This window comes from Dysidea avara, chromosome 6 (genome assembly GCF_963678975.1).
Source record: "Dysidea avara chromosome 6, odDysAvar1.4, whole genome shotgun sequence".
NCBI classification, from domain to species: domain Eukaryota; kingdom Metazoa; phylum Porifera; class Demospongiae; order Dictyoceratida; family Dysideidae; genus Dysidea; species Dysidea avara.
In genome coordinates this window covers 28,575,285-28,599,398 of record NC_089277.1, presented here as the reverse complement: position 1 = coordinate 28,599,398, position 24,114 = coordinate 28,575,285, and the positions used below count along the sequence as shown (strand labels likewise).

The window sequence follows — 24,114 nt, the reverse complement described above, 5'->3', positions numbered from 1 at the left end:
ATAATTTCTATAGTTGGGTCTACTTTCCATAGCAATTATCCGGGGGCACAAACCCTGGGCTGCAAGATTGTTAGGCTAATGTGCTAACCACTGTGCTACCCACCTACTCTACTTTTCTATAGTTTCTTGATACTCGTGCAGATGGATGACTGTCACTGTGTAAGCATAGATACCACACAGTGGGTGTATTTATTTATTGTGCACTGAACCTCATAAATGAGTGCATGTACAAATTGTTCAGTTTGTCAGTAAAGTTATCTAAACTAGCAGAGGTAACTACATCAGCTGGCAGAGAATTCCAATCACGGATTGTGGTTGGCAAAAAGGAGTGTTGAAATGAATTAATTCTTGTTTGAAGTTGTCTAAACTTAAATTGGTGGCCTCTAGTCGGTGTTTCAGAAGGGAGCAAATCAGAGTTGAAGTCAACTTCCACTAGATTTTGTAGAACACTGTCCTCGGACCCTTGTTATTCTTAGTTTACATTAATGACTTACCTGATTGTGTATCATCTTCTTGTGGCTTGTTTGCTGATGATTGTCTGCTCTATAGACCGATACATACTACAGATGATAGTCGTTTCTTACAGGAGGATTTGTTACGAATTGAAGAGTGGGCTAATAAATGGATGATGACATTTAACACAGATAAATGTGAAGTATTACAAGTTACTTTAAGTAATCCAAAACCCACAAGCTATTTCCTGTACAATAATCAACTAAGAATGGTTAGTCATGCAAAATACCTTAATTGGTGTGATATTGGACTCTAAGATGAACTTTAACAAACATATTACCACTATTTGCAGAAAAGCTAATAGTGTATTGGCGCTTCTTAAGCGTAATCTGTATCATTGTAATTCTCAAATACGAAGCCAAGCCTATTTCTTGTATGTGAGACCAATACTAGAATACGCATCAATAGTTTGGGCACCATATACTAAGACTAACATTGAGAAGCTTGAAAGTGTTCAGCGACGTGCTGCCAGATTTGTGGTGTCTGATTATGATTTTTCAAGTAGTGTTACCAGTATCTTGAATGAGCTTAAATGGTGTAGCTTGGAGGTTAGAAGACAAGTAAGTAGACTGATGATGTTTTATAAGATATTGCAAGGTTCTGTCGCACTAGAACTACCCTATGAGATATCTCTCATCGACACTGTTACTAGAGGGCACAATAGAAGATATCAAACACCTTTTTCAAGAATTGATATACACAAATTCAGTTTCTTCCCAGCTACTGTCAGATTGTGGAATAGTTCACCTGACTCAGTTGTTAATTTGGATTCCCTTGAAGCATTCCGTAGATCTGCTACTGATTTCTTAAACAATTTATAATTTATAATTCTTTTTATACTTAATTAACTACTTAACTACATACTATATTGCACGTATACTCTTTCAGAGTCCTGCAATTATTATAATAATAATAAAACATGTTCAATCTGGACTGAATTCTTCTGTCTTGTAGTGAGTTCCATTTCAGTTCCTGTAGCATGGCTGTTACACTTGAATAAGATGAATAGCCATTAAAAACAAATCTGAGCTGGCTGCCTTTCGCTGTACCATTTCTAAAGTATTTATATCAGAATTTGTATGTGGGGGCCAGATAACTGCAGTGTACTCGACTATAGGTCTGACAAATGCTAGATAAGCCTTTGATTTCACAGTAGTGGAATACTGCTTTAAATTTCTTTGTAAAAAACCACGAACTGAATGTGCCTTGCTTGTAATAATGGAGACGTGTTTACTCCAACTGAGATTGTCTGTAATTGTGACACCAAGGCATTTACTAGAGGTAACCTTATTAATAACACAACTGTTAATGATATAGTCCGATAAAATAAGTAGGTTATGGCTCACATTGTGTAGTGTCAGTTAGCTATTTTGTGTTGTGGAAAAAAACTTTAAGTTCAGTATTACACCACTTCGCTCCAATATTTAAATACTTCTAGATAGTGAGCAGGTCTGACTTTTGCTGTGGTGCATCAATACCTCGTGCAAACTAGAAAGTTTACCACATAAACGCCCCCTAAAATAGCGCGTAAGCATTTTTTTGGGGTAAGCGGCGTTTACAGCTGCATTCATAAATTACCCTGCGTGATTAGTGCTATGACTATACTTTATACTCATTAGCTACACTGATCTGACGTCTTCTTCGTCCCACCAAAGTTATCTCACTCACTCGAACAGCTCACCGTGTCGTAGGAAGGTTCGATTGTGGTATTAGTATTAAATATAATGGACATAAATTAAATCTTAGTGTATTCATAAAGAAACAGTCTGAGTATGACTTCAGAACACCTTTCAATACAAGTAGAAAACGGCGATGAAGAGGAGAGGGAATCTTCTACAGATGCTATCACCAGTCTCGATGGAGCTGAGAATGTACCGGAAGAGGTCCAGGAAGAGGTAATTTCGTTGTACTGTTACCAACGCCTCACTTTGTCAATTGTTATACATATACTGAAATGATTTTGATTTGAGGAAATACCCAATATTGTGTAATGCACGCTCATTAGTGAGGCGGATAGGTTCACGGGTAATGGAACAGTCTGGTGATAATAGGGCCACTGTGGCGAGGGTTCTTTGATGTGAGGGTTTTTAACTGCTTTGCAGCTTCTAATCGTTCCTCTACGCTATCTACTGCTTTTCGAAAACATGAACTAGAGAAATGTCGTGCTTATGAGGAACGGATTCGGGAGGTGGAGCATGGGAGTTTTATCCCCCTTGTTTTTTCCACTTCAGGTGGCATGTGAAGGGCTGCTACCACCACTTATAAACACCTTGCCCGCCTGCTGACCGAGAAGTGGAATTCCCCATATTCTGTGGTGATGGGCTGGCTCCGTTGTAGTTTGGGGTTTTCCTTGCTCCGTTCTTCAGTTATGTGTATCAGGGGATCACGCTCAAGATCCAAGTGTCCGTGTGTGCCTCCAGTAGTTGATCTTGCTGTTGCTGAGGGGCACCTGCCTGCCCATTGAACCCTGGGCATGCTGTAGGTTCTGTGTAGGTTCTTTTCTGTAGGTTATAACTAATTTTTCAAATACTTTCTTAGCATTCTATAGAGATGTGTGGGAGGATGGGAGTGCCATTAGGGCCGGAGGATATATATAAAAAAAAAAAAAAAAAAAAAAAAGATAGGGCCACCCAATTTTTGATTCAAAAGGTTGCCATCATAGATAATATACGAACATGGATTGGAAACGCCCGTGAAATTATTTACCTATCCTAGTTACCCTATCCTAGTTACGGTGCGCCAATACATTGGAAAATTTGTTGAAATGTACTGGGTGGCTGTTTGGCTTTCTCTCGCTTGTTTGAAGGCTAGTTTCAAGGCGTGGACATTCCTTTTACATTGTTTATTGTGTAGCGTTTTGTACTGAACAAGAACACAGCTTGTCTGTGGACATTGGAGGGAATACAGGTGGATACTGGCAGGTACACGTTAGCAAATATTTCAGCACAGATACTATACTTACAAAGGATTGGCAACACGCGATCAAAACAATAATGACGTCATATCCAATCCTCGTTATGGTCTTTACGCGCCCTCTGCCCAGTTACTAGACGCACAAGCTTCTTCGTTTCTTCTTCCGTAGCACGGGTAGTTCTCTGTATTGATGTACAACCTTCTTCAAATGAGCCCAGCACTACTAGGTGAGTAACTGATAAAGGAAATTAGCATAATACACCCTAAAACCTCAACCTAGCGCGTAAAGAAGTTCCGAAACTCATGGCTATTCACACTTGTGGAGTTTTTACAAAGAAACAAAACTGCTGTGTTGAACACAATTTGTAAGAGAATACTTGAAACCATTAGTAAAGTGCAGCGCTTTGTTTTATTGAGGCTAAAATTAATATTTCCTAAGTTGTGATTTGAAGCTCATTTTGAAGTCATTTCGTTATGTTGATTTGTGGAGTTTTGTCATAGTAGTGGGAGAAAAATCAGCAAGTTACTATACAGCATAAGATAGCTTAATGTTATGGTAATGTAATGCAAACATGCATGAGCTCAAATTCAGATGTGGCATTAGCCATCAATACATGTGATCCAGCAACTCAATGTATTCCCCTGAAGTCACAGTCACTGGTGTATAGCCATCCACCACTTGGTTGAGATGGTCATTTTATCTGGATGCAGTGAGGGAGAGAGTAGTGGAAGCAAAATGAAGCTGCTAGTAGTGAAGCACACTATATGTAAGACATCAACGTAGTTTATATTGGTGCATACAGTAGTGAATCAATAGCCTACATGGATATAACAAAACAGTTGGTCCACTGGATATCGAATTGATGTACCCATGTCACATTGAAGGTAGCATATAAACCTGGCGTTGCCAGTATCAGTCATGAACAAAAGGTATACGCACACCATACATTATAGAAAAATACAATAACTGTTATTAGTAGCCATGAATGAGTTTGCCTGATGCTATCTCAACGCATGTTCAGTATTCTCCAATGCAGTTCAGACTCTGTATCAGTACAAAATAAGCACAGTATACTGAATAGCACAACCACATACCAACTATTGTTGATAGCATGTTTCTACCCTTTTGTAGACTATAAAAAATGTTAGAAAAGTGACAAACAATGGTTATTGTTGTAACAATAATACAAATTGCTGTTTAAGATGCTGTTACTCTATTATGAAACCCGACATATTATTCAGATCAATATAGCATGTACTCTTAAGGAACAGCCATGAAATGTAGACATGTCATAGATGGTTTTGCTGAATTCCCTCTTAGTCACAGAAAAATCACTAGTTCAGGAGGGTAATGAAATTGACACAGCATTTTAATAACAATCACATTTATCACAGCTTGTGTGATCAGTTGCAACTACTTAGTGCCGAGGGGTCAGCAACAAGCTCTAAATCTCGTACGTCAATTATTGAAATCTGAAAACTTTCACTCCAAATTTGGTGCTAATTACTTGGTTGCTGACCTCTCAACCAATGCAGACACATACTGTAGTTAACGCACTATACCAGAGCATTACACCATGAAATGCTTATGACACCCATGCCATCAACGTTAAATCACGAATGTAACATGAAAGTCATTTCATGATTTGTTTCACAGGCCATGAAATATTGGAGATTGTGATAGGATGGAGAGAGTGCAAAGAAGAGCCACTAAATGTATTCAGGATTTGTCCAGTTTAGAGTATGATGAACGTCGGGTTACCCTCAAGCTTCCTACATTGTCTTATTGAAGGCATCGTGCTGACATGATAATATCTTACATGGGAATGTCAATCTACAACTTGGATTATTCTTTCACCAGAACTTGCCAAGTGTCACAAGGGGACATGACTTTAAACTTTTCAAATCTCATGCCCAAAAGAACGTTTGCAGCAAATTCTTTTCAGTAAGAGCCATCAACTCATGGAATGATTTGCCCAATTATGTAGTGTCGTCAAATTCTGACAATTTTAAAATTATGATTGATAACTGACTTTTATACTTAATGTAATTGTTTATTGTAATGAGCAGGACTCACAGGCATAATGCCTTTTTCTCTGTATTTAATAATAATGATAAATAATGAAATGCATATCAGAATTTCATTGCACTAGAGATTTTGTGGGTGTAGTACCCATGAAAATGGGAAAAACCATGGGATCTTTCACAAGTAGAGGCATGAAAATTTCATATACTCATCTGATAGTGAAATTACTCAATAGGAAATAACTGCAGGGAGTAGAAGTATGCCAAAACTTGGAGTATGCAGGAATACAAGTGATACTCGGGCAGGCGGATTGATCGATTTTACCTCGATTTTTACTCCATAGCTACAATCGCCGGGTGCGCTATCATAGTTTATTAGTAGTACATCATCATATTGATATCACATACCAGCAGTATAATCCATTCGTGGACCTTTCAGGTGAGATTCCAGCTCGGATTACAGTGTTAATGGCCGTCACAGCTCAGCTGCAGCCGAGTCACTGGATCTCGTCCATTGGCGATGACGAAATGGGCCTGCGGTTGTAACTCGTTATTATAATACTTGCAAGAGTAGTTCCCCTCTCGTAGATAACGAATAACAGCACTGGGAATGGCTGTCGTCTCAGCCGTATCTATGACAATAGACGCGCTCACTTACGTAACAACTCACGTGACCATAATGAGGATTGTCGAACGGTTGTTATGCGCGTTGCCAATTCTTTGTAAGTATAGTATCTGTGATTTCAGCAGCATCGTTACCAGCTATCTTAACATAGCCTCTATGCCAGAACCAAATAAATGTTTGATAGACTTAAATGAATTTTTAGACAAAGACTTGTTCGACTTGGGTAAAACAATTGCCCATAATAGTGCCTGTTTTCTGTTGTTTTATCCAAACAGTCTGAGTATACATTGAAACATTGGATACCTGGTTAGCTAAAGCCACTCTACCTGCTACAAGTGAAGCTAAGAACAGCAAACAAACGATGCTGCACTTTTTATTTCTTCAGGAAATTTGCCCAACCGTGATGAAACACTATACTTCACCTTTTAACTTGCATCTTGTTACGCTGTTATTTGCTACTCGCCAGTGTCCATAACCAGTCCAGCCTCCAATTAGTGTAGGTGCTTTGTAACCCAGCTGTAACCAATAAACACGCATTTGTAGCTTACAAGAAATGCAAAATGTTCCACCTGTAACGACTGTAAACTTTTCGCACACCGTAACGAGGATGGTCTATGACGTCACTACGTAAATAATACGGGCATTTCCAATCCATGGTTCGTATATTATCTATGTTACCATTGATGTTCAACGTGGCAATGCTGCTTCTGTAATGGCAACAATACCATCATCATCATCAGTGGGCACAGTTTGCCTCTCTGCCCACTGTTTAAGCTTTTATTATTGATTTATATTATTATCTTTTTATTAACAAACAAAAAAATATGTGTAATTAACTCTATTAGGGGAATTTTTATAGGTCTACACCCTGAATGTTCCACAAGTCCAACAAATCAGTCAGAAGTGAGCATTTGGCTAATTTGTTGCCTCCCTGCAGGTCCCTAGAAGGATAGTTGAACAATGATAACCCTTAATGGAAAAACGAGAAGTCACAATTGCTAAGTGCTGGCTGAATGCAGAGGAAGTCCTGGATCCCAGGCTACGTGGCACCTCAGGCACTTGCCTGGACTGCAAGCTATCTGTTGTGGATCCAGTCACCATCTGGTCTGGGATTTTTTTTCTACATTCAACATTGTTTTTTTTTTTTGACTCCCTGTGCCACAGGCTAATTGGTTACCTCCTTGCACGTCCCTAGAGGGATAGTTGAACAATAATGTGTCCTATCTGCGGATTTGAGGAGTAGCATAAGAAAAGACAGCATATGTCTGGTTCCCTGTAGTTGACTGTTGCTATTTGTTTGCTAGTCACATGACCTATACGTACTATACCACAACACCTGGTCAAAGTAGAAACCAAAAGCGATTGCAACCATAATCCTAATACTAACCGAGATTTGCCTGTCCAGCGTACATAATTCTTTCGCTGTCTGTATGAAGGTAAGTTTTTGGTGAGTTGTAGGTGATCTATGGTCAGTGGGATGGACCTTTCATGCCTTCCAACCCTAGTTCACCTTTTCTATAGTGTGCTTGGTGCATACTTAAGTTATGAGGATGACTTCATGATAATACACATGTTCTGCATAAATACCATGTAAGCAGACTATATTTAGATGATACGGAGCTGTACCAATGGCCACTCCTGTATTTCTGCCTACAACTGTATTAAATTTCCAGGCAGTTGTTCATGCCAATTTGAAATGCAGGTTTCTGAACACCTTGTGAACATCTCACTTGATGAGGTCTATGGACACTTACAGTACATATGGCAACACAGAGTGGGAATCTTAAATTACCAATAATCCTTCAAGTTGAGAGGAAACGTGCTCCTTTCAAATGCGTACAAAATTGAAGAGCAGCTAGCCTTAAGGCTTTGTGTAAAGAATGTTTATAAAAAAAGATAATCTGTAAACAAAATAGTTGAGAAGATACTTCTTGGAATTAGTGAGGGTTTAGGAGTTACATGTCCTTAATAATAAAATATGTAGTGATTGATGAGTTGCAAAATGGTAAACGGAATGCTAGAAATTACAATTGACAACCAATTGATAACATTTTATGGAATTAAAATCAGTAATAGCACAAGTTTCTAAGTAATTAATTAATTTAATAGCACTAACTGGATGCAAAGCTTTGCAAGTACATATGCAACGTATCAACACTTGTTAAAGCTGCATGCACTCTCTCAACTCACCTTTGACAGGGGGTGTTTGCCTAGTTTTCTAATAATATCGATAGTCAAACTATATAAGATACTTCTTTGCGTAATAGCGGTTTGTTTGCTTAGCAGTGCATAGCAACGTAATTGAAGAATTATGAAAATTTAGAATTATGAAATCCATAATTACAATAAATGGTAAATCTCAATTAAGTAATTACGTATTATTGCAAACATAGTAATACCATAGATTATATATAAGGTAGGAAATATAATAATCTATGGTAATACATAGTTGGTTAATTCCAGATGAGTTAGCTGCATGGCGCCTGGTTTTCAGTTCAACATCAACTTGTTTACAAAGGTTCATTTGACACCAATAGAGCACTTTGAGAAAGGCACTCTTAGTTTCTTAAGAAAATTGTTGCATGCATACTGTAGAGTCTGGTGGTTAAGTGCACATATATATTAAGTGTATACTCGTTTTTCATGAACTACTATGGACCATCTGACAGTATTAATGGACCTATTGAATTAAATGCTACTATACTAATATTTTAGAACACATGACAAAAAAAATTTTAACCACAGTGTACGTAGATGACTTTAGATATGAGCATCAACTTGGCTTCTGTTTGAAATCCTTAAAAATGGTCTTCGTGTAGACCTACAGTACATACGTACATATTATAATACTTAATAGATGAACCTACGTATGTAAATACAGTGTACAGTAGAACTTCATTTATGTGAACTGAATATCCTATGCCAAATTGACTACTCAATTAGAGTATTTTGTTAACAAGTGTATGTTTAATAAAATGTATGGATGTTTGATTTTTAAATACCGTACGTATATCAACTAAATTTGGTGAATTGGTGTTAATTACTAAACCGCCAAGTTTAAATTTCGTCAGTATTATTTTCATACCTTGTGTCCAAGCTGTTGATAGCAGTTGTTGAAACAGGTTTCTTGGGTACAACTTAAATATACCTTGTTGGTAAATTAGCATGGTTCCACGCATGCAAAGGGGAGTGGTTTATGGACTAGACTAGAACTTGTACACTCGATTAGTGAGTGTGGCTCCACATAAGCTTGCAGATAGCAACAGACATGAATTCGTGCATAGCCAATAATAAATGGGTGAGACTCTATGTATGCTTACAGATAGCAAATGATCCTGATGAGTGGGCATGGCCTACAAAACAAATTGGGGCGGAGCAGGACCCGGATATTCTCTAAAGCTGGTCAGATCCAAACTTGGTTCAATCACAACAGCAACTAAATGCATGCAGTGACTGAATCCATAACATTTTAGCACAAAAATGATTATACACTACAGCATACACACTTTGTCTTTATACCACTCATGTGCACCACCAATTTTTCAGTGAGAGCATTTCGCCAATTTAAATTTTTACCAACTGCAATTTTATGGCAAATCGCAAAATATTAGTTCTCCTATAGTTGTTGTTATACAGTACACGAATGCCCTTCCTGCAATTAGTTCAGATAATAGGGGTTCTACTGTAATACATGCATTAATGTATTTTTATGTATGTGCTTGTTTTACAGAAGCAAAGTGGGTCACTTAGTCAACTTTGTACAGACAAAGATTTAATAGAGATCGCTAAAGAGTTAAATGATTGGGAGACCCTATGGGCTAGCTTGTCAATCACAGAACCAGAAGTCAGAGAAATTAAAAAAGATTGTCAGGCAGATTATCTTGCGCAGAAGATTAATGTTTTGATGCGATGGAAAAAGAAATGTCGATCTTCTGCTACATTTGCTGCACTGTCTAAGGTGTTTAGAGCAGCTGGAAATGCATTACTGGCTGATAGCATAGAAGAAAAGTCTCTTAAAAGTAATGAATTGTACATGGTGTGTAGTTATTAGTGTGTGGTTAATGTCAGTATGAATGATCTTTGTTGTCAGTAAAAGTGACACCAAAACTTATCCCTGTGTATGCAGACATATACACATAATATATAGTAAAGCAGAGCATTATGTTCCTATATTTAACACAGGGAACTTTGATCAAGTATATGGAACATTCTTTTACTTGCATTATAAATGTGATGAAATTGAAAGGCCATTTGCGTTATGAATTAGAAAGTTATGACACATGAAAGCTTGATAGCGTATGCAAATTTTATGTGCCCACATGCCATATTTTTGCAGGCGCGGTCCCATTAATGGTGGTGTTATACACTACCATTTGATATCTTGAGTATGGCTAATCCATTGTACGTATTGCAAATGCTTGGTAGGAGACCTATTGTGAATGGTTTGTAAATCAAATCTAAGCATGTTGTACATATTCATTTTGTTGTATATAATTGTCATTATTTTTGTGTACCAGTTGAATATTCTACATACAAGTATATCCCTACCGTGCTCAAGATACCATAATGAAAATGCACAGTAGGGATATGACACTTCTTATTGTTTTACTATCAGGGGCGTAGGGAGGGGGGTTCCCAGGGGTTCAGGACCCTCCTGTAAAATTTAGACTTCTGAGTTTACAGCAAGTCTCTAACTTGTGACAAGACAAAATGAGGTAGTAATAGTTTATTGCACAGCACAACAATTAATAAAGCTTGCATTCATCTCTCAGGGAAGGATTTACAGAGGTAACATGAACCCTCTTGAAAACATGTTAAAAGATCGATATACTCTAATAAAGTAGTCAGGTATATATGCTCTATCTAATAGAGCAGTCACATATACAATGGAACCTGTTGATCAGGACACTTGAAAATGAGGACATCTGCATAATCTGGACACTTATGAACTTCATTAGAGACATTCTAACATTAAAAGCAAAACTGAGCATGGCATTATACTGCTGTAGCTTTGGTGTGCAGTGTTTAGATATAGAACTCCAGTAATTTATCGCAAAATGAATCCATGCTATGCATATTTGATAATGCTTTGATTGTAAGTCATTCCGTGGATTCATGGTTCCTATACCAGGTGGATAACTGTCACTTTCAGATGCCTACATGTGTCTCTATGTGTTATGCTGTCTGTTTCCACTAGGTAGCTTTATCTAGTACTAGCTTCATCCCAGGTGCACTTATATGCATTATAATTAATGCATAATTAAAATACTGAAAGTCTCTCAGCAGCTTGGGGCTGCACTTCCACACCCCTACTTCTGGTAACTCAATACTGATGTTGGAACACCCCTTCAAAAAATCCTGGCTACGCCCCTGACTATAATCTAATATCGTGCACTATTCTAGCTTGTTTCAGTACTTTTTATTGATGTACTATGGTCCCTACTCTAGTTGAAAATTTTGAATATTTTGTGTACTTGTTTGTTAACTTTTTTGTAAATCATTATTATGACTGGTGAACCCATGCATACCGCATCTGAAATGGAGCCACACACCCAAGGTATATCAATTATTGTCTGAAAAGTGAGGTATCCATTACACTTCGTTGTCAGCTATGTTCAACTAGTTACACAGCATTTCGAATCAAGAACTGTCCGAAAAGCACCTCTGCAATCCACGCATACTGAAATAACGAAATGGTGCCCCACCCCAGTTATATCAATTACATCTGAAAAGTGAAGTATCCATTATGCTTCATTGCCAGCTATGTTCAACTTGTTACACAGCAGTACGAATCAAGAACTGTTGGAAAAGCACCTCTGCGATCAAAATAGCCACTATGAAAAACATGGACGATTTTCTTTATGAAGAGAAGCCATTACATGCTACCGCCAAATTGACACTTTTTTCAAAGGTGAATGGGATACAAAGGAGGACACTGGTAAGTCCATGAAGAATGTATTGTACATACTGCGGTATGCTAAAAGGCACCTGTTGGGCCGAAGCAACATTGAGCAGTGAAAAAATCAAGCCCGTATCCTTAGCTGTTATTTAGGTACGCTTGTCTGAAGACATCAGTCAGTCAGTTAGTAGAAAATTCCATTAAATATATATATTTTTTAAATTCCGTAGCTACTTGTTGAAAGCGTTTTGGATTGATCTGAAAGTTTGTTTGGGCTTAGTTTTACATAGCCAATACTGCCTCATCATCGTCAGGGAAAATTGAGGCTGGTTTTTGGGTGACGTTATTTCATGGTCCATGCCTACTCCTTTGTGGGCCCTACTATACAGTACTTTCGTACTGTATGATATAGTAGTTAGTACTTTACAAAGAATGTTTATGTGATAGGTATGAAGAGAAAGGAAGCTTTCTTGTATAGCAGGCCCACCCGAAATGAAGTGCTCACTATAGCTCCAATGCTATCCGAAAGTTGGGTACTTATTGGGAAGGCAGTTGGCTTATCTAATAATGAAGTTGATGAAATTTTCAGTGCTGAAAAGAATAATGCCAATCGCTGTATTGCAATGTTACAAAAATGGTTAAATATTAAACCAGATGTCACTTGGGATGACTTGCTAAACATTCTATACATGCCATGCTTCAAATTGAAACGTGAAGCCACCTGGGTTAAAAACAAACTGAGCATTGCTTCTAAAAATGTTGCAAGTACAAAAGCTAAACCTACTGAGCTTGATAATGAATACTCCTCCATGATCAGTAGAGTGTACAAATACTTGAACAGCAACCCAGAGGAGTTCAAACAAGTTTGCATCAAACTAGAATTTACAGAAACTATCATAAGCACAGGGCTTGACCCCAATGACTCAGATAACACTGATAGTCCTCACAACTTTTTGTCTGCATTAAGAAGATATGAAGTCATTTCTCAGGTTGATGTTTCTTGGTTGGAGTATTTACTTAAAGATTTGCCAGATTGTAGAAAATTTGTTGAAGAATATGTCAATTTTCTGAGCCACCATAATGACCAGATGGTTGGTAACATTCCTTTTGTAGATGAGCATTGTCTCCCATCCGGTTCATATGTTTCTGCTAGAGTTGATGAACTTCCAGAAGTCGTCAGATACCAATCAGTGCGAAAATCAAAATCTGCTGTCAAAGGCTTGTACAATCTGCAGGACTGTGATATGTTCCCTGGACCTAGTGGAGTTGGGTCAACAATATTTTACTGGAGAGTACCATTTCAAATATGCCAACAGCTACTATTTCCCAAGACCATTAGTAATGATTTGAAGAGCTTGATTGATGATGCAAAAATTAGTGAATTTCAGATTATTCTAGGTGATGCCAAAACAGTAATGAAGGTGAAAGATTTTGCTGTCGTGAAGCCTGTTCAGAGCCCCATGCAAGTTGCAGGTATGTTTATATGAATGTAACTGTACATGTCCAGTAGACCCTCAGTTATCTGACCCTGGTTTATCCGTACCCTTTTTTATCCAAAATCAGAAAAGACTCTTCTATTAGAGTATTAGGGTGCTTAAGTGTATGTTCTATTAGAGTATTTCAACAGAGCTCTGTATATGAGTGTATGGGCTTCAGTTATCTGAACAGTTCACTTATTTGAACATTGCTTGAGACACATTGGGGTTCAGACAACCGAGGGTCTACTGTATATATATATATATATATATATATAATAGTGATAACCATGGATACAAGTGCTTTTCCTGTTATATAACACAGTGGCGGATCTAGAGGGGTTTCTGGGGTTTCGAAAGAAACCCCCTTTTAAATTTAGCTCAGTGGCACATAAACATTGTTGCACTGACAATTTGTCATATCAAACAACTATATATCACTGTATTTCAGTAGCATGTATGCAGTTGCACTTAACTGACACCATTTATATAGGTATTAAACCCTCAGCAACACTTCACTTTTCATCTCTCACTGCATTAAAAACGATTGAGATACTCTAATAGAGCAGTCATGTAACTACTCTAATAGAGCAATCAAAGCTACAGATTGCAGTCACCATCTTCGCCCTATAGTTAGCAATAGTGTTTGTTTACAGCATTGGATTTATTGAAATTAGTAACTAAAAATAGCCTAAGATTCGATCTCAGAACTTCTAAAGTCTCAAAATTTTCTGGAGAAATGTCATCAGATGCCTTATTCAGCTATACCAACTTTCAAAAACCCCCTTTTAAAAATCCTAGATCCACCACTGTAACATGAGTGCCCGTGTTTAGTAATGTAGTTAAGGGTGCTCTGTACAGTTGCGCGTATGGCTTCCCGTAAATTGTATTTTCTCCTATAACTTACGAATGGATTGAACTATTCTACTAAACTCTTTTTATTTGCAATAAGCTATCACTACTGCACATTTTAGTTCAAATCCCATGTCTTAACTCACTGTAGAAGGTGACTTATAAATTTTCGCTTCAAACTAGAACTAGTCCCACAGTTTATGCCCTAGAGACTTGATTCTTTAAAAATACATTATTGAAAACTGTACAAACAAACGTGCGTTTCTATTTTTGTTCTCTGGCTTCTCAGTCATCAGATACTCTTCTTCCGCTTTTGTGCTGGCACTAATCAGTCTTCTTTACCTCCACGCCATTCTTCGCCAGAAGGAGCTATCAAAAAACGACAAACGCTCTTTTAATGCATAAATACCATGCTTGCCCATCTGAAATTTTCATGCCTATCGGGTCTAAAATGACGAACTAGTTCTAATTTTAGTATCAAGGTGTAGAAACTGAGGCGCCCGCAGCTGTTCTGTGGCCACAGTTATTGTTTCTTAATTGCGTAACCGGAAGATAGTCGGTAAATTACGGATCGCTATATTCATTAGACCACGATGAAGAAGATACAACACTTACTTCGCTTCCTTCATGTATATCGCTCTTCTTTCTTCGTTTGTGGCAGGTTATTTCATCATAAAAGACATATTCTTGTTGGGTGCGCCAAGCGATAAACAAGCCACAGACTAATTAGATAATTACTGGTGACCATGGGAATCCATTAGTAAACTCCAGCTGTGCTAACCTCAGAAGCCATACGCGTAACTGTACAGAGCACCCTTAAGTACTCACTATAACAATTATTGTGAATATGCATATTATAGCCATGAATAAGTTGTGGTTGCACATGAATGTGCCCAAATATCTAGATGGAACTAGCCTGTTAACTTCCTTTTCAAAAGCTCTATTTCTACCCTAAACTCTATTTCTACCAAATAACTTCGTGTGAAAGTCATATTACTGCCACAAATCTAATCCCATAATCAATTTTGAGAAGTATAACTATACCATGGTAGAGAGAGATAGCAAAGGATATCAAAGAAATCTGGGAAATAAGATGAATGAGTTGATATTTGCATACTAACTATGCATTATTTTCAGTTAAATGAGATATACGGTGTACTAGGAAGCTTAGTAAAATATATATGTGCAAATTGTGTTAATTTTTCAGAACCAGTGCAGTATGTAATATCTACACTGGCTTTAAACTTTGATCTAAGATGCGAAAGTGGTACATTTTAGTATACAGTATATACAGGTACCTGTATAAGTACATCTGTGTTAGTATATACTGTATACGTAAGCTGTTTACACCTGCTGTGTGATTACATCAAATATATAAAGAAAAAGCAATTAATATTTCGTGTATACATGGTACTTAGCTATATGCATTATACTACCTTTGTGCTCACATAAATTATGTGTTTTTTTTTGTTTTTTTTTGCTTTACAGAGCAACTGTCAAGTGGTATTCACAGTTTCTCCGAAGATTTACGGGAGATGTACCTAAAGATGAAGCAACCTGTGCTACCAGATGAAGCAAACTGGCCACTAAACTTACAACCAAGTTTTTGTGTGGATTCTGTAGTGTGTCACAGAGGCTACAAAAGCCAGAAAAGTTTAATTAGACTTAGTAAGCCATGGGTAAAAAATATGGAGATATGGAATCCAAATTCCCAGTCTTTTCTTACTCCAGCTGGCCTACTCCTATCTAGTCCTGCTAATTCTAAGCCTCCAAAGGCCATTCTGGTTGAAAGTCAATGCAGCATGACCAGGCACATGTTTACCAATGAAATAGCTTATAAATGGGCTGCAGGTAAGATATTGCAAGACAAGCAGTTGTTACTGTATTTTAATTTCTGTGATCCACGACTTAGTTTTGTATCCACACTACATCAATTCCTATCATTGTTCACGCATGGCAATATGGAAGTTGCCAGTTGTATTAAACGGTCTATGGCTGGTAGTCATGGAAAAAATGTCATGCTCTTGATTGATGGCTGTGATGATTATCTCACAAATTCCATGTTACCTTTTATTACTAACGTTTTTAAAGGCAAGGCATCGTTTAATGCCACCCTGCTGGTTACCTCATCACCACTTGCTGCTCCACATGCTTCTTTTATTTCTCTGTTTGATATGCGACTAAAGCTTTTTGGCTTGACTAAGGAAGACAGAAATAACCAAATGACTAGATCATTGCAATCAAAAGGTTTAGTAAATAACTTATATGGCTACTTTAATCAACACCCCATCATAAATGATCTCTGTTTTTCTCCATGCTTTTTGGCAGTGGTTTTATGGATGTTTAGGCAGGGTGATTTGCCACAATCATTGACAGGACTGTGTGAAGCTTTTGTTCTTTCTACAATATGTCATAATCTGAAGAATTGTGAGCAACAATCTCTTGGCAGTGCTGTGAAACGGCTGAGTGATATGCCTGAGCCTGTGCTTTCTGTTGTTAAAAAGATTGGCTATCTAGCATTTTCCAGTTTGAAGCAAGCTAAAAAGATTTTTACATGCGAGGACATCAAGCAATATTGTCCCGAAATCACAAATACTGCAGATTCGTATGGATTGCTGTCAGCTGTGTGTTGCATATCTAGTAATCCCGATGATGTATGTTTCGAATTTCTACCTGGCAATTTGCAGGATTTTCTTGCTGCTTTTTATATTTCTTGCCTTCCCAGTGAAAGCCAGCTATTGAAACTGAGGAGATGCTTTTGGGATGATCGCCTTGCCATTATGTGGACAATGTTTGCTGGAATTGTTGGTGTTGAATCATCATCATTTACAGAATATATTGCTAACTGTGATGTTATTGTTGCAGGTCAGAAACATTTTTCTAAGCAGAAACTGACAGATAAAAGAAAGCTGTTGCAATTATATCAGTGCTTTGTTGAATCTAATAATAGTGATGAGATTCCAAATACTCTCTCTGGCATATTTTATAACGATTGCATTGATTTGCATGGCCTTTCGCTACTTCCTCATCATGCTTTTTTCTTGATTTCATTTATGGTCACTTCTTCTACGAGATGGAGGTCACTTAATCTTGAGGAGTGTAACCTTGGTGATTTTGGAATGCTTATCCTGGAGCGATTCTTTGCTACATACGAGGCACAAACTGCTTCAATAGAGCATATCTATATTTTTGGCAATGGTCTATTTTCCATACAAAATGCCTACTGTAATATAATCAGTAATGGCTTTCTTCAACAACTGAATATGTCTAATAAAAAGTTGAGAATGAATTTTGTACTAAAACTAGCAGACCTGATGAAGTACAACACTACCATTCGTTCACTGAATATATCTCACAATAATTTTGCTGGTGCAGGTGCAGATGCATTTGCACAGTGCCTGAGAAGAAATGAAACTTTGCAATCATTAAATATAGCTGGAAATAAGATAGGTGTTAATGGTGCTTCAGCAATTGCTTCAGCTCTTTCCCACAACACAACTCTAAGAAAATTGGATACATCACGTAACGACTTTTCTGATAGTGGAGCAATGGTGTTTGGTAAATGCCTTAAGCAAAATAGCACAATTAAAGACCTTAACGTCTCCTGGAATAACATTTCTTCTAAAGGTGCCCAAGAAATTGCTAGTGCTTTAGACCCTAATAGCTTTTTTGTTGAAAGGGATGTCATCAAGTTTATTCAGTATCGCCAGTATTACTACAAGACTACACGACCTTTGTTTAATTCGTCTCTACAATCATTAGATATTTCACACAACTACATCGGTGATAGTGGTGCTGAGGCACTAGGATCTACATTAATGTCTAACTTGACATTGAAAGAATTAGATGTGTCCAGTGCTGGTCTATCTGATGTCGGCATTCAATCTATTAGCACCAGCCTTAAGTATAATGCTTCATTGCAGCAATTATACTTATCCGGGAATAAGATAACTAAATCACTTGCAGTAGAAGAAATGATCTTGAGCAACAAGGCCCTCAACACTCTAGACTTACAAACACACCATTGTAGTGACTCATTCTCATACAATATGGCCATACTAGAAGCTATTCACAGCAATCACAAGTTACGGTCTTTAGGTCTTCCAAAAACAAACGGAGAAACAGCAGTCAAGAAAGCTATTGAAAACATTAATAGTACTAGAAGGGTCCTAAATGTTCAATGTTTGATGGTATCCTTCTATACCTAGGATGCTTTTCAACTTGCACAGATGGCACTCATTTATATACACAGCATTAACATTTTGATTGGACCTAATGTTTGTAACCTGTGTTATATACTATTGCAGCACAGATTTATAGAGTATACACATTGCTGAATTTATGTACATTTGTATTATTAAGAGTTAATAATGATAATGAAGCTCCTCTATATTACTACACTTGCTGTTACCATTACTACATACTACATGGTCATATGTATACAGTATAGTAGTGTAAAAAGTTATCCTTTTAAGTAATGCACATCAAGCAACCCGTAATGACTTATACAAATTTGTGTTTTTGGATATATTTATGCAAATATTTCTTGCACAATGTTTTTGCACAGTTAGCTATAGAAACTTCCAAGTATTAACTGTATGAATTGCTGCCTTTAACTAACTGTAGCTGTTGGTTAGCCTTCAACTAAGACACAATATGCACCAAGATTGTGGCTATATCCTTTTTAAACATTGCAGCACACAGAAGATCAAGATGCTGTAATAGAGCAGTCATGTTCACGCTTACTTGCAATTACATGCATTTCAAGATTGACCACTATGAAGTCTTATTTTGAACACCATGAAGCTGCACCTGTAGGTAGTAAGCTGTGTAGATGCTTTTAGGTTACTAATTTTAATCAAGGACTCATTAATTTTATAATGTCCCCAAACTTGAAAATTATCTAACTTGTTTAGGAAGAAACATCCTGAATGTGTCTCTGTTATCTCTCTGACTATCATTGGGTGTTTATCATCATCTACTATGAAAGCTAGAAAGGTCAAGCAATCGTTTTAGTAATACAGCTGTATGCATACCATAATACCCTCACCCCTGCAAGTACACATTCCTAACATTGTCTATAGTGATACTGATATTATAATTATTGTGGTGTTTAGCAAGAAATATTTTCAGGAGGGTTGCATACTTTTATTGAATGATCATGAGGCAGGGGACAACACTGTTAAACAAAATTATGTACCGTAATTTGCTTTTTTTCGTTGTAAAATAATTTTCGTATGCAAAATTTGCACGAAAATTTTTATACAACATCGAACTACTCTAATAGAGCAGTCATTTACGTAAATCATACGAAAATATTTTTACACGAAAATTTTTATCACGAAAATTTTTTGCACGAAAATAAAGCGAATTACAGTATGCATATATATGAGGGCGATAATTATACAATTATATAATGTAATTCATTACACCATTTACATATTGTAGATCATTTGCACTCATCATGTGTGGCATGTTCTCTGAGGGCGTAACAATATTAATTCACAGGAAATTTCGAAAAATAATTATATAGGAATTTGATTAGGGAAAATTTTAATCAAACCATGGGCTGTACAGAAAGAGAGAGCTTTCCATCAGTGCTTTAAAGTGTGAAGTTCAAAAATTCAAAAGATGAAATCCCAGGTGGAGCTTAAGCAAAACAATGTTTCTAGTAAACCATGTCATAAAATGTAGGAGGATAAAAGATGTTGATGTAGGCTATAGCTAAGAGAAATTTCTGGTATAGCTACAAGCAATTAATTATAATAACAAGTGACCACCAAGTTATTATGTGAGCTGGAATATGTGACCATCTAAACCTGCAAAAAACCATGCTTTATTTGTAGACACAAACCATAAGTATAATACATTTTATTACGTACATAATACCCTGTATACGGGACGTATGTACGTACTAGAATAGAATACATCTGCATGGTGTACAATGCAAAGCACTGCTTGAAGGTCCTCAGTTTACTAATTTGTTAAGCTGCTTTACTGTAGTTGTACCCAGTTATACTGATAGTAAAATGTCAGTAACTTTAAGTATATGGAACATAATTGTTTTACTAAGTTTTAAACTCTCAGTAAACATCAGTGAATGCAGGTTTACTGAAAAGCTACTAAAATTCCAAACAATTAACTGTTCCATATACTGGGGATATACCACTCTAGTAAACTAAGAAACTTCAAGCAATGAAGCCAATAATAAAGTTAATTAAAGGCTGAGGAGAATTGTATTACAGTAGCATTAAAGGAATAGAAATAGGCAAAATATTATATAGCACTTGCTAACCAATGTATGTAATTGTGTGACCAAATTTTGGAAAACCGTCCTTTTCTGCACATTGGTCATTGTTCCCTTTTAAAGCTAAAATGAAGCACTGGGTGTTTATCTATCTTAAGTTAAAATTTTATTTTGATATCTTGAAACGTTTCAAAGATATGGCCAATTTACTGTATAGTACATTAGAAACTAACTTTTTAAAACTACAGTGTATAATGTACTTCTATAGGTCGTGGTTGTATGTATTATTTTTAAAGGCCGCGTGTAGCGGTGTGCTTTTTTATATTGCTGATCCCCAAATCCATGTAGTCTATTGTCAACTTTGGGGCTGATCGTGAGCTTATTTTCTTAAAATAAACTATTGGAGGCATGCACCTTTTATTTACAAAAATAATACAGTACAATATTTTTTTTCAAATTGCTACTTTTACACTTAACAGTACATTTTTCTATTTATGCTAATAAATCAAAGAATCTTCAAGCACAGTGTGATAGATACAACTAAGTAGCCCTGCTTTTCATACAATTTCATGATCATATCATAGTAAAAATTCATCTGGCATTGCATTGATTTTGTGAAGTGTGAGTGTGCCAGGCATGCCAAGCTAGGGATTTGATGGTATGCCTACCAGGAAATTTTGGAATATGCACGGTGGTATTTTTGAGAATCACACACCCAGACATACACAGATGCATGTACACACACACACACATGCACACACACACACACACGCACACACACACACACACACACACACACACACACACACACACACATGCACACACACACACACATACACAGTTTTGTCAGCTACATATGTGACCGGATTTGCGAAAAGGTACCTTTTCCACACATTTGACATACCAGCAAACAAAATGATGTAACACTTGAATCCTTATACTGATTAACTTGCTCTCAGTAACAAAATTTAGCCAGATACTGTAGCTACAGTCATCGAAAATTTCAAGCAATTATATTCCATGATCAAAATGTTATGAAGTTTCAAAGTTCAAGAAATGGGTCAAATTTTGTGTGTGAAAAAGGTACCTTTTCGCAAATCTGGTCACATATCTTGTTAGCACTGGCCTGGATTTCACACTGCTCTGTGATGTGCACTTTAATGATCATGTAGCTATTATAAATAGCCTATATGGATTTCAACAGCATATTCAGTGATCAGTAATGACTGAATTCTTCTTTCAGAATTACTTGATAACATTCAAGTTATGTATAATATAAACCATGTGTTTCCAAGTGATTATGCAATACAGTAATAATATTGTTTTGATAATAAAATAATGATAATATAATAGTTTAATATATGTATATGCCAATGACTTGGATGTTGAGACTAGCACAGCGGTGAGGTACACAGTTTACACATTGAGAGGGAAATAATATTCAGTCCTACCTTGATTATTTTGATCTTTCATGATCAATAGCTACACCATTTCCAGTAATGCTTTTCACTGATATTTTTAACACAAGGTTGCCCATTCCCATAAATATCAAATTGGGCAGTCCTTCAAATTATATTAAAGGCCAGTAAATGTGAGATGACTGACCATAATACTGCGATATCACCCATTATATGCTGTGGTGTAGTTTGTGCCCTATGCCCCATATTTGCAGGACTGGTCACATATACAGCTGCATGCCAACCACTTAAACTACAATTGCACTAACTAGTTGTAAAAGTATTACACACACACACTTATATCATCTTTGTCTTATATCATCTTCATTGCATGAAGAGCAATGATTGACTGTAAAACAAACCTCAAAGCCAGTTTATGGTTGGCTTTGAGTATATGTTTAAAATCCAAAAAGAAATGAAATCTATGCAAAAAACAGCCTAGCTCTATAAAAAGGGTGCGTGCAGCCTTCAAAAAACCTGGTGAAAAAGTTGTGATATCAAAGGTGGTTGCTATGAAATGGCTGCAATGATGTTAATGACAATAAATGCACAAAGCCATTATTAAAGTTTACGTATATTATCAAGATAATTAGATCCACACAAAAAAGGTGGATCTAAGCAGGGGCGGATCCAGGGGGGGGGCTTTGGGGGCTGAGGCCCCCCCCCCCCCCCTTCATATTTTGGCTTTACTTGATCAATATGCTGAGGATTACAATGAAATTTTGTCTTAGCATAATTATATGATCACTAATAATACAAATACTCATAAAACCACCTTATAAACATCTTTCCAAGGTAATATCAGCGGATTTATGCTAAAGTTTATGCAACAAGGACCCGGATCAGCATTGGAGGTGTACAAGATCGAGATACTCTAATAGAGCAGTCAGCTAACTACTCTAAGAGAACATTCGCTGGAAACATGTAGTTGGCTCTGTTATGGAATTTTTCCTGCACCCATACCTACAATGAAGTTCATTGGTCTGTTTAAAAGGTTTCATTCATCTACTTGTGTAGTTAATATGTATGGTAATACTTAATTCAAGTACACAATTTTCATTGAAAATGCTCTCAGATTCAATCTTGTATTGCTCAAATTTCAAAATTTTCCACTATCAACATTATTATTCTAACATGCACCTATTCAGTGTTGTGCAATTGTGAGAGGGCAATGGCGGATCCAGGATGGGGCATTTGGGGCAAATGCCCCCCCCCCCCTCTCACCTTGTGGAAGAGCCAGCCATACTTGTGATTAAAATACTACCAGGCCAAGATCAGTTTAGCTATACACCTTATGAAAATGTGTACATTTTACTAGCACTTATTACAATTTCACCTGAAACCGAAGCAAACTAGCTGTTAAATTGTTACCTAGCACCTTCGTGCGCACTAAGCGCCTCTGAAATTAATTATTGTGTTGCTGTTGTTTAAGACAATTGGAGCCTTTTAACAGCTTGTAAGACTTCACAACCATCTTCAAAGGCCAAAATGGCAAAAATCATCAGTGAGATACTACTAAGAGGTGATTATTTGCTGTTTCAAAAATGCAGCAACTAGCAAGAGAATCTGGATCTCCCCAACCACCAACAACTTAGCCTGTTTGTGCCCCTCCCCTTGCTGGCTCCTGGATCCGCCCCTGCTAAGGTGGTACACATCAGCCATGTTCACCTGGGGGAGCAACAGAGGAGGTTGAGTGATGTAGCTACCTGACAGAAAGGTTTATACCCACAAGAGAGATCAGGGTTGTATATAACTATGAAAATTGTCTGAAGTATGTATAGCTACTGATGTATACATACCTTGTTCCCAGATGACACAAGCTAGGATGTTCTTGAAACTGGGCATTCACAATTCAGCTGTAACTATTTATTGCATAATAATGTTACATGTAACTGCATGCTATATATTATGAGCAATCAAGGAGATGGTCACCAGACTGATCACACGATTGATAGCTAAACTTGTAGCTACAAAGAGGTCAAAGGAAAAAATGAAACACCATTAAATTGGCACTGATTACAGTATGTATGACCTCTACTTGATCTAGCATGCCTTCTTTTTTTTTTTATTTGTACTGAGCAGTCAGCCCTGCTGGTATGCTCAGGAAA

The 24,114-nt window shown here is 37.0% G+C and overlaps 1 protein-coding gene and 1 long non-coding RNA gene across 3 annotated transcripts; one reads left to right on the top strand and one right to left on the bottom strand.

Annotated features, from left to right (window-relative positions):
* The first annotated feature begins 2,038 nt into the window (after positions 1-2,038).
* LOC136257265 (protein NLRC3-like) lies at positions 2,039-18,717 on the top strand. 2 transcript variants are annotated; one of them, XM_066050357.1, is made up of 5 exons: positions 2,039-2,208; positions 2,260-2,408; positions 9,807-10,095; positions 12,423-13,448; positions 15,791-18,717. In XM_066050357.1, exons 2-5 carry the CDS (start codon positions 2,286-2,288, stop codon positions 18,508-18,510), a joined length of 4,158 nt encoding a protein of 1,385 aa, XP_065906429.1. In that variant the 5' UTR covers positions 2,039-2,208; positions 2,260-2,285; the 3' UTR covers positions 18,511-18,717. The 2 variants fall into 2 exon arrangements, with proteins under 2 accessions (XP_065906429.1, XP_065906430.1); XM_066050358.1 differs by lacking the exon at positions 2,039-2,208 and having other exon boundaries at positions 2,215-2,408.
* LOC136258379 (uncharacterized) lies at positions 14,516-14,985 on the bottom strand. The gene is made up of 2 exons (XR_010702767.1): positions 14,918-14,985; positions 14,516-14,671 (listed from the first exon to the last, which is right to left on the bottom strand). It is a non-coding gene; the product is annotated as an uncharacterized lncRNA (long non-coding RNA).
* Positions 18,718-24,114: the final 5,397 nt, after the last annotated feature.